At 38.3% G+C, this 13,660-nt stretch overlaps 1 protein-coding gene across 5 annotated transcripts in view; it reads right to left on the bottom strand.

The window, feature by feature from the left end:
* LOC149813134 (Amino acid kinase family protein) overlaps positions 1-13,660 on the bottom strand; it is a 187,233-nt gene that overhangs the window by 15,699 nt on the left and 157,874 nt on the right. For 4 of the 5 annotated variants that reach the window (XM_089992468.1, XM_089992472.1, XM_089992469.1 and 1 more), the window contains exon 6: positions 3,441-3,497. The exons of the other annotated variant lie outside the window; for it this stretch is intronic. In XM_089992468.1, the coding sequence (XP_089848594.1) occupies positions 3,441-3,497 (57 nt within the window). The remainder of the gene's footprint in view (positions 1-3,440; positions 3,498-13,660) is intronic. 5 annotated transcript variants of the gene reach the window in all.

Below are 13,660 nucleotides of genomic sequence, written 5' to 3'. Positions count from 1 at the left end.
TCCATTAGAAGATGTGCTTACCAAACTAAGTGGAGAAGAAACTAGATTGGGGATGAATAAAACCAATCAAAGTGTGTTGGTCGTTCCCTCTAAGGATGAGGATGAGGGTGCTTATGTCGTTTCAAGACTGGAGAATAATGTCAAAACATATAAACCCCCTCACTTCAACAAAAATCAAGGAGGAAGAGAACATGGTGGGAAATATGGAAGAAGAGATTATAGTAAAATCATGTCACTTTTGCAAAGAACCGGAACACATTATGTAACGCCCCAAAATTTCGAACTTAATAATTTCCTTGAAATAGTTGAAAAATTCATTTTCTTTACAGAGTTTATTTTTAAAATCAGCGAAAACGATTTCTTTAAAAGAAAAAGGACAAGTTTGACAACCTTGGGCACGTTAGCGAGAGAACAAAGATTTACCATGGACGATCTGCAATAATACTTAGAAAACCATTTCTTCTATTTAAAGAGAGTGTCAGGTTTGTAAAAAATTTGGATTTCCTCGTATCAAAAACCAAAATGTCCAGGAGAAGAACTACGAGAAGAAACAGTGGATCCTTAAATCATCTCGCAGTCGCGCCATCGCTTGATGCACCTATTCGTCACCTGTACCCATGAAATGGGTTAGTTTTGCGAAAAACTAGTAGGTGAGCACAAAAACAGAAAGAACTAAATTAGGCATAGATAATTTATGCAGTAGGTAGTAACGAGAAAACTAAGTAGATAGACTGGAGAAACAAGCTAAGTATAACAAACTGAAAAGGTGAGCATGCTCAATTTAGTTATTACTTGTTAACTGGCCATGCGGGAAAATACATGACACGTGAGTCGAAACAACCGAGACCAAGCCGAGTGTTCATTATGTTAAGTATTTTAAGATACCTCAGTTGTCTAACTGAATCCTATTCTTATGGAGACGACCGATGGTCGAGAGAGTAAGTCCCCAAGGCCTGATAGAGATGCATCCAACTTCTGCAGAAGTGTTAGGCTAACTTATGTAGCCCCTTATCCTCCCCTAACCTCCGATGACTGGGGAAGATGGGTCTTTTGCCCTTAAAAAGTCATAAATGGTTTGTCCATCGGAGTTGGTACCCTCTGTCCTTTCTCTTGACGAAGCCAGATTGAATTGAGCGCGACGGGGTTTCTTAGTCGTTGCCTCATTCTTCATGCTCTGGTCCATTAGACCATAACGAACATCTTGCTTATGAAGGCGATCCTCTTTTTATATGTGTTTTCAACAACGTGCATAAAGCACTAATCGATGTCATAAGACTATCTCACCCAATCGTCGTAGTACTAACATGCCTCGTATGTTCAAAAGTACACTACGGGGAAAGGGGTATAGGTCCTTAATAGGAGCCGCAGGAGTGTGTTCCGCAAAGTTAAAATGTTTTCAAAAGCTATTTTAACATTGCAAATCTTTCGAAACGACCCACAACTTGCCAACATATGGCATGTGATTTTCTCGAATCTGACATCCGATGACGCAGTGTCTGGGAGCTATGCAAGTCATGACACTAGTTTTGGTAAATGGGCTTTGCAAAATAACCCAACAACTTGATCTTGCCTCAGATCAAGGGTTTTCCCAAAATATATCGGGTAAAATAGTGGAATAGGTATTCCTCCCAAATACGCTGAGTCGATGGCAAGGCAAAAACGAAAGACAATAATGCGAAAAGGAAGAGCCTGGGCACGAAGCGCGACGACAAACAGAAATAGGAAATGCGAAAGCAAAGGACAAGGATCGCGAAACCGCGTCCTTGAATTAAAAGACAGTAAGTAGTAAATACGAAAGCAAAAGCCTGTGCGCAAAGCGCGACGGCAAACTGAAATAGGAAATGCGAAAGCAAAGGACAAGGATCGCGAAACCGCGTCCTTGAATTAAAAGACAGTAAGTAGTAAATACGAAAGCAAAAGCCTGGGCACAAAGCGCGACGACAAACAGAAACAGAAAATGCGAGGACAAGGATCGCGAAACCGCGTCCTTGAATTTAAAAGCGTACTTATATACGTATATGTATATAAATATGTAATTAAGTCCTTTCAACCTTTAATTATTTAAGCTTGATTTAGTTATTTAAGTCATTGTGCAACTTCTCCTACCTTGAGGTATTGCGAGGAAGTCGTCTACGAGCGTAGGTGATCGTTGGTCTAGTTCGTGGGGCGCGATCGGGCTCCGATGCGTACCCGTTTGGTGTATCCGTGGGCAATGATAAATTAAAAAGAGGAAGTTAAAGATTATATGCATTTAATAGGACATGCATATGGAAAGAGGGGAGCTTAAATGAAAGATAATAAGGGTTCATGCATCGCACATAAATCATACATATTTTTGCTATGCATTAGTTCATGAATGTTTACCTGTTCACTTGGTTATTATATGTTGATCATTGGAGGATGTTGATCTCTGTTGCATTTAATTTCCTTATTGATTAAGTTATGATTAATGTTAATTATTTCGTGTTCCCTTATGTTCAATTCTGCATGAATGGTTAATTGTCTTATGAATTGATTATAACCGTATTCCTCAAAATATTACATGGATCTTATTTATGCTCTTTTTCTTATTTGATTCATTAGGGAAACCTGTACGCAGAATTCTTTGGATTTTTGACCCTCTCATTTTATTGTTTTTTTCCTAGACACAGGTGTTCAGTGAAATCGACTCGCTTCTGAGGAGGATACGAGGGCCACATTTGTTTCAGACGGCTTCACTTACGGACAGAGTAGCTCTACTGTTATTTTCTTTTAGTTCTTATTTACTGCAAGTTGTTATTTCACTTTTGACATTGAATATGACTCTTATTGATTCATTAATAAAAGAGTTCAGTAGGTTGGTTATGAATGATAAATGTAAGTTGGTTTGTAGTGTGTGGTTATCCAACTGAAATTGGAACTGTAGGGACCCCAGGTCTCTGGGAAGTTTTCCGCAACTCTTAGAAAAAAAAATTCCGCAATTTTTCAAAGGTATGAGTTGGGGTCGTTACAATTTCTCTTGATAGGACCTGTCCTTTACAAGTTGAGCAATTTACCCACACTGGTTTGAATGAGATAAATGTGATTCCTTGTAAATGTAAAAAAGAACAAAGGCTTAACAAATAGGCATTAAACCATATGCTTACAGACAATGAACAAAAAAGTGAAAAGTGGTTTCAGTAACCGTACATCACAAAATATACAGATTTCTGTGCACACATGCAGAGAGAGAGAGAGGTGTCCCTCTATAATAGGTCAATAAATTCACTTTGAATGATTTGAAAAGGCCAAAAACACAAAAGAAGATAACAAAGCAGTGACCATCTAAAGTCAAAAAGTTATTGAACGAGTAACAAGGCAGATATAAATATGCAAACAAGAAAATAAAAACCTAAATCAACACCCTTTGGTTATATTATAGATATTCAATGTTTCACATGGTGAGCATAAATTGAACTTACTGGGATAAGCCCCGAGTCAATGGCATGAGTCACTGGAGAAATATTAGCATATTGAATCTACAAAAGATAAAAAAAACTTTTAGTTCTAAAGCCTTGAAAGACAACAGCATGAATCATTACATTTTGGTGCAGGTATGAACTAAATGAGATGAAAAAAAGATAAAAAGTGATATATTAAGGATATACCAAAATTGCATCAAATATTTAATCAACTTGAAAACTACGTTCTGTTCCTAGAAACTTTGTGTTTGATTATGTAAGAAGATTAGGTTGTACTACAAGTATGGGATGATACAATGAGAATAGCATAAATATCTGAAGCATAATGTGGTAATAATCGTTACACTGGGATATACAAAAATATCTGTACCACTGCATGAGAGTTGTGGCTAAAGCAACTATCGTCCTTTCCTTATCCTACTACACACATTTAAAAATTCATGCAAGAATATGACCATGTCATGAAGGTATAGTACCATAAAGTATAAAAAATATATCTGCTTAAAAATATGGTTGACAAATTTCCAAACAAACCAGCTTGATGGACAGATTGCAAAGAACACTATTGCCAGTAAAACTTGGCCAACTTTTACCTAAAAAAAAAAAGCTGAACTTTCATGTTCTGTGGCCACATTTCTATAGCTCTCCCACCTCTTCCTACCAATTCAGGTCATGCTAGAAATTTATAGGAATTCTTCTAAGTTTACACACATCTGAATACAAATACGAGTTCCATCTACATGGGCGGATTAGGGTCGACCCCAACCCTGATCCAACACATGAAGAGCCCCACTGAGGAACAGTCATTGTATTAAGCAGATCTGGAATAACTTAGGCACTACTTACAAGGAATTTTGTGCATTTTTACTTTTTCTTTGATATGACAATGCTTAATATCTCAATTGAACCTATCATAGTTGCTCAGCCTGAGCTTCATAATCTTGTGAGGATCGTTCCTTTGTACTAAACAGTCTGGAATCACTTATAGTATTTTCCAAGGAATTTGTGGAAGACCCAGAATGATTTTCTTTTTTGGTTCATATCGCCGACCCAAATTGTTTTGAGATGAAGGCGTAGTTGTTGTTGTTGTTGTTGTGCATTTTTCCTTCTTTGATTAGGATGACATTTAACATCTGAGCTGAAGTTATCATAGTTGTTCAGCCTGGGTTTTATAATCTTGAGATTGTGATGAACATGATTCAGCTGCATTTTCTGAATTTCCTCATATTTGTCACAACTTTGATGGATGTTTTAAAGCTGCTAGAAGATTTGACTCTGTAATAAAATACAAGTGTCAAAAAACAATGTCACAAAGTGACTACAAGAAGGCACAATGTCTCTAATGGACAAGATACAATATGCCACAAAGGGCAAACACCAAACACTCACACGAGAAAAGAGAGAAAATAATAAAGAATGTATTATTAAAATGCTTGAAAAAGCATTAAAGAGCGAAGGGGAGATTACGAGTTGTATGCAATCATACGGTAATAGTTATATTATAATGTGTAAGCAGTTTATAAGACAAGCGGCTACATCAATCCTAGTTGCCACCAGTTCGAGATTACGAGATGTATGCAATCACATCAATTATAAGAGACGCAAGTCAACGAATAAACATTTAACTAGTATGAGAAGCTAGTTATTACTAAACAAAGAACTGCGTAAGCAGTTTAACCAACTAGAGTAATGCCTCGACAGGCGTGCATAGCTCAACGAGTAGCCTACTGAACTACCGAGTAAGCAAACAATCAATCTATGTCACAGCACGCATATCTCATAATCATGTGCGTAGGTTATATGTTGTTCTCATTATGAGCAGGCCATTATGGGTACGCACAAGGCAAAAACATAGAAACAACCAAGATCGATTTGGGGGTCCATTATGCTATGTATTTTATTATACCCCCAATGACTGACTGAGTACGCTCCTAAAGGGATGACCAATGGCCAAGAGAGTAAGTCCCCAAAGGCAAACAAGGCCTAAGGATGCATCTAACTTCTACAAAAGTGTCAAGCGACTACAACCTAGGATAATTATGGTAGCCCCATTTCCCCTAACCTCTGATGACTGAGAAAGTCGGACCTTTGCCCGTAATAGCCATTAATGGCATGTCCATCAGAGTTTTGTACCATCCATCCTCTCTCTTGATGAACCATCCCGAACGGGCATGACGGGGGGTTTCTTAATCGCCGTCCCATTCTACATGCTCTGGTCTTTTGACCCAATCGAGTATCTTGCTTGTGAAGGCGCATAATTATCATTATGTGAATTACACACGTCATTGCGCGTTCGAGGCAACCACACACCTCTCATCCTACTCACCACAGTACGCAACGTACCTGTTTAAAAGCACAACCATAAGGATCTCTTGCAGAAAATCCCCCCAACACATCTGTTTTACAAAAGTCCACAGTGAACTCATTCAAGTTCCAACTTATTGTGCTCGAGTCCTTTAGACAGTTGCAAGCATTTTGCCTATTAGGCGAATATCAATATAACGGGATTTAATTTAAAGTGTCAATACACGTTTCGAGGTTACTATAGACCTCGTCCTGCTTTTCGTAGTTTAAACATATCGTACGTGACTAAGGGTACAACTACAAGAGGAGGAACATGGATTCCTCGTAAGAAATCCATCAACAATATTCTCGCCAAAGAAGAAAGCGCACCAACTATCTTGGTTTGACCAGAAAGCCTAGAAACTAGGTCTCACATCAGAGGTGATGTAACGTCGATCTAGTGATGTCGCAAGTACCTCGATAGGATTCTCGCCCTACTCGTGCACAGACTCCTAAATAGGGTTATCTGAGTCGTATCAGATAGGCGAACTTAAGTTGTAACACACATCTCCTAAATACATCGATTTGGGAGATCCAGATGCTATCTTGCAAAAAGGCTTTCGAAAATCTGCTTTACAAAGCTATATATCTTTGAAAATAGGTTTGCACCTAAGACCATCATTTTTTGAGAACCGAAGTGCATAAGTGTATGTCGTGGCTTTTAAAACAAATAAGCGAAATGGTATACACTATACACTCGAAGCTACACTCAAGGAGTGCAAGCTGACAAGGGGCAAACCCGTGAACATGATAATGTTGTGGCAAAACATGGAGCAAGACTCGTTGTGCGAAACCGCACCTCAAGCGTAAAACGCACGAGCCACACACGAGGTATGGAATCATACCCCAACCATCAAACACACAAGCAGACAACTACGTAAACAACTCACGGGGTATGGGATCCTATCGTGACTACGCAAGTGCAACAAATGACTCACGAGGCATGGAGTTGTACCTCGATTAAACGATAAGCGTAAGCAAGTAAAGGAGCATACGACAGAGATAAGAATACATGCATGAGCAAAACATATGCACGAAGTGCGGCAGCAAGGTCAGGACGAACACATACAAAAAGTGCAAAAGCAAGCATGACTACAACAAAAAAGTAAGGTAGTACATAATAAGGCCATGGCGCATAAAGCGTGGGGCAACAAAAGTAAATGCAGAAAGTAAAGTGCGAGAACGTAAAGGAGAACCAGGATTGCATCCTGGAGTAAAAAGACATACATATACAAGTAAATGCCATGGCGCAAAGTGCAGGGCAGCAGGAAAGTAAAGTACGAAAAGTAGAGAGGACAAGGATCACGAAATAGCGTCCTTGAGTTAAAAAGACATGAAATGTAAAGACGTGAATTAAAAGCCTGGGCACATATAGCGCGGCGGCAACAGAAAAGGAAAGTGCAAGAAAGTAAAGAGGACAAGGATCGTGAAACCGCGTCCTTGAATTAAAAGACGTGCGTATATATTTTATACGTATATATGTATCATCATCCTCTTTTAGTTATCTTTCCTTATTTAGCATTTATCCGTGCATTGTCCTTGTAGAGAGATGCACCGAACCCTAGGTAGAGAGAGAGAGACGGCTGCACAGGAAGCAAAACTCGTTAATCCATATTAGGGTTGCTCTCTATGTTAAATAGAGAGAGGCCAAAAGAATAAATTACATCTAAGTCCATTATTAAATAAAAATATCAAATAACCTCCAAACTAAGAAGATTTAAACTTAAACCACCTATTCTCAACACTCCCCCTCAAGCTGGAGCATAGATATCAATCATGCTCAGCTTGTCACAACATTTTGAGAAATTTGGTCTAGCAAGGGGTTTTGTAAACATATATGCAACTTGATCTTCTGACTTTAGATATTTGGTAGTGATATGTCCAGCTTGAATCATATCTCTTATGTAGTGGCAATCAACTTCAATGTGCTTTGTTCTCTCATGAAAGACAGGATTGTTCGCTATATATGTTGCAGCCTTGTTATCGCACATCATGGTCATAGGAGAGGAAACCTTCACCTGAAGATCATGAAGAACAGTACGAACCCACATCAATTCAACAGTTGTTTGGGCCATAGCCCGATATTCTAATTCTACACTCGACCTGGAAACCACATTTTGTTTCTTACTTCTCCATAAAATCAAGTTGTCTCCCAAAAACACAGAATCCTGTGGTAGATTTTCTATCTACTACAGATCCAGCATAGTCAACATCAGAATAAGCCACTATCTCCAGAGTTTCACCTTTCCTGAACAATAACCCCTTTCCAGGAGAAGATTTTAGATATCTGAGAATCATTATGGCTGCATTCCAGTGTACCTCAGCTGGTTTGTCCATAAACTGGCTAACTTTGCTTACTGCTAAAGCAATATCCGGCTTGGTCACAGTTACATATAATTGCTTCCCTACTAGGGAGCGATAGCTTTTGCTATCAACTGGTTTTGACCCTTCTTCAAACAACTGAACTTTATGGTCCATGGGAATATTTGTTGGTTTAGCTCTCAATATTCCTGTTTCCTTTAATAAGTCAAGAACATACTTCCGTTGAAACAAAACCATCCCTTCACGGCCCCTAGCAACTTCCATACCCAGGAAATATCTAAGTGAACCAAGGTCTTTTGTAACAAAGTGCTTTTGAAGATGAGCCTTTGTGTTTTCAATATCTTTCACATTGTCTCCTGTAAGAATGATGTCATCCACATATACCACCATAACAATTATGCCTGAGTTAGTTTTCTTGATAAATAGAGTATAATCTGCCGCTGACCTATTAAAGCCAAAGCATGACATCACATCAAACAACTTTTGAAACCATGTGCGAGGACTTTGTTTCAAGCCATAAATCGCCTTTCTCAATCTACACACCTTCTGACACTCCCCCTCAACCTCAAAACCTGGAGGTTGTTGCATGTAAACGGTCTCAGATAGATCCTCATATAAAAATGCATTTTTCACATCCAATTGGCACAAGCTCCAACCATGTTGAACAACTACTGAGAAAACAAGACGAATGGTACCCATCCGTGCAACAGGAGAAAAGGTTTCAAAGAAATCAATACCATATGTCTGAGTATACCCTTTCGCTACTAATCTGGCCTTGTACCTTTCAATAGAACCATCAGATTTGTATTTTATTGTATATACCCATTTACATCCAACAATGTCAGCATCTGCTGAAGAATCAACTAGATCCCATGTATGCTGAGATACTAAAGCATCCATTTCTTCTTGCATAGCCAGCTTCCAGCGATTATCAAGCTCTACCGGTTGATAGTTCAGAGGAATAGTTTCAGCAGATAGGGCTGAAATAAAAGACTTCATCTGATTTCCAATTCTGGCATCAGAGACAAAATGAGATATGGGATATAAGGTACATTGTCGTGTCCCCTTTCGTAGAGCAATAGGCCTGTCATCATCATGAAGATCACTATTGTCAGCAGAACTTACCTCAGGAGAAGAAGAAGATGAAGGCACTTGCGGAGGTGGAGCTCTACGCATATATACCAATGGAGGAGTTTCCTTCTAATCAGAGTCAGTCCAGTCATAAGATCTTTGAACTTCTTCATGCGGATGTATGGGGTCCTAGTATGATTCCTACCAGGACCCAATGTCGTTATTATTTTGTTATTGTCGATTTTTCTAAGTTGTCTTGGGTGTTTTTAATAAAAGAAAGATCTAAAGTTCCTAGTATCCTCAAATCATTAGTTATTGAAATAAAAACTCAGTTTGAATCTGTTGTCAAGATTATCCGCACTGATAATGCCCTTGAGTTTAAAATCAAAGCATTGTTGCAATTTTATCGAGACTATGGCATTCAACCTCAAACCACTTGTGCCTATACTTCCCAACAAAATGGGGTGGCTGAGCGAAAACACAAGCACCTCCTTGATGTAGCCCGCACCCTTATGATTCAATCCAATGTTTCTGCTTCATATTGGGGTGATGCGGTTATCACAACTTGTTATTTGATCAACCACATGCCTTCATCATCCGTGGAAGACGAAATTCCTTTGCAAATCTTGTATCCTAATGTACCTCTCTTCTCTCTTTCACCGAAGGTATTTGGGTGCGTTTGTTTTGTACACAGACTCGGACCTGACCGTGATAAATTAGCAACTCAAGCCACTAAGTGTATGTTTATAGGCTATCCAAAAAATCAAAAGGGGTATCAATGTTATGATCCGATTTCCCGTCGAGAGTATGTCAGTGCGGATGTATCCTTCTTGGAGTCTCTTCCATATTATTCCAGTACTGGTGCTCAGATGCAAGTTGATCAAGATGACTCATTTCATCTTCTCGTTCCTCCTTTTCCTTTGGAATCGATGCCCCCATTACCGAATCCAACTCCACCTACCTCACGGTTTCACAATCCTCCATTGGTGTATGTGTGTACAGCTCCACCTCCTCCAGTGTCTCCATCTTATTCTTCTCCTGAGGTAAGTGTTCCTGATAGCAATGACATTCATGTTGATGATAACAGGCCAATCGCTCTACGAAAGGAGACACGACAATATACCTTATATCCTATGTCTCACTTTGTGTCAGATACCAGAATTGGTAATCATATGAAAGCATTTATTTCAACCTTATCTGCAGAAATTATTCCTCTGAGTTATCAAAAGGCAGTACTCGATCGCAGGTGGGAGCAGCCTATGCAAGATGAAATGGATGCTTTACTGTCTCAACAGACATGGGACCTTGTTGATCTCCCATTGGATGCGGACATTGTTGGATGCAAATGGGTATATACCATTAAGTACAACTCAGATGGTTCAATTGAAAGATACAAGGCCAGGTTAATAGCAAAAGGTTATACTCAGACATATGGTGTTGATTTCTTTGAGACATTTTCTCTCGTCGCACGGATGGGCACCATCTGTCTTGTTCTCTCCATAGTTGTTCACCATGGATGAAGTTTGTGTCAACTAGATGTGAAAAATGCATTCCTATATGGGGATCTGTCTGAGACAGTATACATGCAACAACCTCCTGCGTTCGAGGTTGAGGGGGAGTGTCAGAAGGTGTGCAGATTAAGAAAGGCGATATATGGTCTAAAGCAAAGTCCTCGTGCATGGTTTTAAAATTTGTTTGAAGTGATGTCAAAGTTTAGTTTTAATAGGTCAGCATTAGACCATTATTTATTAAGAAAACTAACTCAGGCCTAGTCGTTATGGTGGTATATGTGGATGACATCATCCTTACAGGTGATAACATGAAAGAGATTGCAGCTACAAAGGCTCATCTTCAAAAACATTTTGTTACAAAAGACCTTGGTCCACTTAGATACTTTCTGGGCATAGAAGTAGCCAGGAGCAGTGAGGGCGTGGTTTTGTCTCAACGGAAGTATGTTCTTGATTTATTAAAAGAGACAGGAATGTTGGGAGCTAAACCAGCAAATATTCTCATGGATCACAAAGTTCATTTATTGAATAAGGGGTCAAAACCTGTTGATTGTTAGCAAGAGCTATCGCTCATTGTTAGGGAAGTTACTATATGTGATAGTGACTAGACCTGATGTTGCTTTGTTTGTAAGAAAGGTTAGCCAATTCATGGACAAACCGACTGAGGTACACTGGAATGCTACAATGATGATAGTCAGGTACTTAAAATCTTCCCCTGGAAAAGGGTTATTATTCAAGAAAGGGGGTACCCTAGATTCTATGTATTTGTGGGAGGTAACTTAATTTCTTGGAGAAACAAGAAGCAAACCATGGTTGCTAGGTCGAGTGTCGAATCAGAATATAGGGCTATGGCCCAAACGGCAGCTGAATTGATGTGGGTTCGAACTGTGCTGACTGGTCTTCAAGTGAAGGTTTCATCTCCTATGGTGATGATGTGTGATAACAAGGCGGCTATATATATAGCCAATAATCTGATATTTCATGAGAGGAAAAAACATATTGAAGTTGATTGTCACTATATAAGAGATAGGGTTCAAGCTGGACATATCTCTACCAAGCATGTAATCTCTGAGGATCAAGTTGCAGATAATTTTACAAAGCCTCTTGTCAAGTCCAGTTTCTCAAAATGTTGCGGCAAGTTGAGCATGATTGATATCTATGCTCCAGCTTGAGGGGGAGTGTTAAGATAAGTCGACCACTTAAAGTTTTATTTATTCTTAAGGTTGTTTTGGTATTTTCTAAATAATGAGGGACCCATATGTAAATTTATTCTTTTGGCTAATCTCTATTTAAACTAGAGGAGAATAGACCTAAATATGATTTTGACGTCTCTCTCTCTCTCTCTTGGTTTCTGCGTATTCTATTATTTATTCTACAATATACATATAAATATATATATAACATCCATATATTTTAACACCCTTCCTCAAACTAACGGTGAGATCATTGAAAGTTTGCTTAGGAGAAAGTAGAAGTGGGATGATGACAAAGCTTTGGTAAAAAATTTGTGAGCTGATACTTTGAAGTGACATATGGTAGTTGAATGGTGCCCTACAAAAATTCATCTCGAACATAATGGCAGTTCATCTCTGTGTACTTTATTCGTTCATGAAAGGTATGATTGTTAGCAATGTATATGACACTCTTACTGTCGTAACACAACTTCGAAGGAATAGAGATAATGACTCCCAAAGCTTTGAGTAGACTTCTTAACCAGACAAGTTCAGTTGTAGTTGTGGCTATCGCCCTATACTCAATTTTCGTGAAAGATAAATGCACCTTTTGTTGTTTCTTACATTTCCAAGAGATTAATGATTTTTTAAGAAAAATGCAATAACCTAAGGTAGAAATACGATTATTGGGGTTCCCACCCTAATCAGAATCAATATAAGCAATTAAATAAGAAGATAAAAAAGAGGATAAGAATAGTCCTTTTGTTATTGATTCCCTCAAATATCTGATAATTTACATGACGGCAACCATATAACTAGTAATAGGAGGATTTTGGAATTGACTTGCACTGTGGACGACATGAGTGATATCTAGCCTAGTAATAGACAAATATGTTAGTGATCCAATCAATTGACGATAAGGAGTGAGATCATCTAAAAGAGTTTCATTATCGGCTTTGATCTTAGCATTGATTAATTCTAGAGTCTCCACTTTCTTTTTGTCAGTTAAGCCAGACTTGGCAATAATATTTGATGCAAGCTTCATTTGAGATAAAACATATCCTCGATGAAAATATGTAACTACAATCCCTAAAAAATACCTAAGAAATCCAAGGTCAGACATATCAAAATTGTTTTTAAGAACATTTTTAATAAACTCAATGCCTTTTTTATCATTTCTAGTATGATCATATATCAGTATAACAAGAAGTAAAATCACTATCAAGAACAACTTTACTAAAGTGATCATACCAAGCTTTTGGGTCTTGTTTAAGACCATAAAGAGCTTTAAGTTTAAGAATTTTTCCTTTCTCAATCTCAAGATCCGGTGAAGGATCCATATAGACTTCTTCACAAAGGTCCCCATTTAAAAAGACACTTTTGACGTCTAATTGGTAGACAGACCATTGTTTAATAGATGTTAAGGCTATCAAACTTCTAAAACTAGTCATCCTAGCAACCAGAACATTGGTTTTCTCATAATCAATTTCATATTCTTGTGCATACCCTTTATCAACTAACCTAGCTTTGTATCTTTTTAAGAACCCATCACTCTTAGTTTTGACTTTATAAACTCATTTACACCCAATAGCATTTTTTCCTTATAGGAAGACTTACAATTGTAAGTGTTAACTTTATTGAGTGCATTTAATTCAAGTTTCATAGCATCAATCTAATGTGGATGTTGCTTGGCTTCATTAAAGTTGAAAGGCTCATGATAGGAATGGATCATCATTAGACAAGTTCTATAATTTAGGAAAAATGAATCATATGACAAATTTTTGAGGAGGTCTATTACTCCTAG

The sequence above is a fragment of the Nuphar pumila genome, chromosome 16, assembly GCF_984573655.1.
Source record: "Nuphar pumila chromosome 16, dmNupPumi1.hap1.1, whole genome shotgun sequence".
In the NCBI taxonomy this organism is placed as follows: domain Eukaryota; kingdom Viridiplantae; phylum Streptophyta; class Magnoliopsida; order Nymphaeales; family Nymphaeaceae; genus Nuphar; species Nuphar pumila.
The sequence above is the reverse complement of the archived record's forward strand: the minus strand, read 5'-3'. Positions and strand labels throughout refer to the sequence as shown.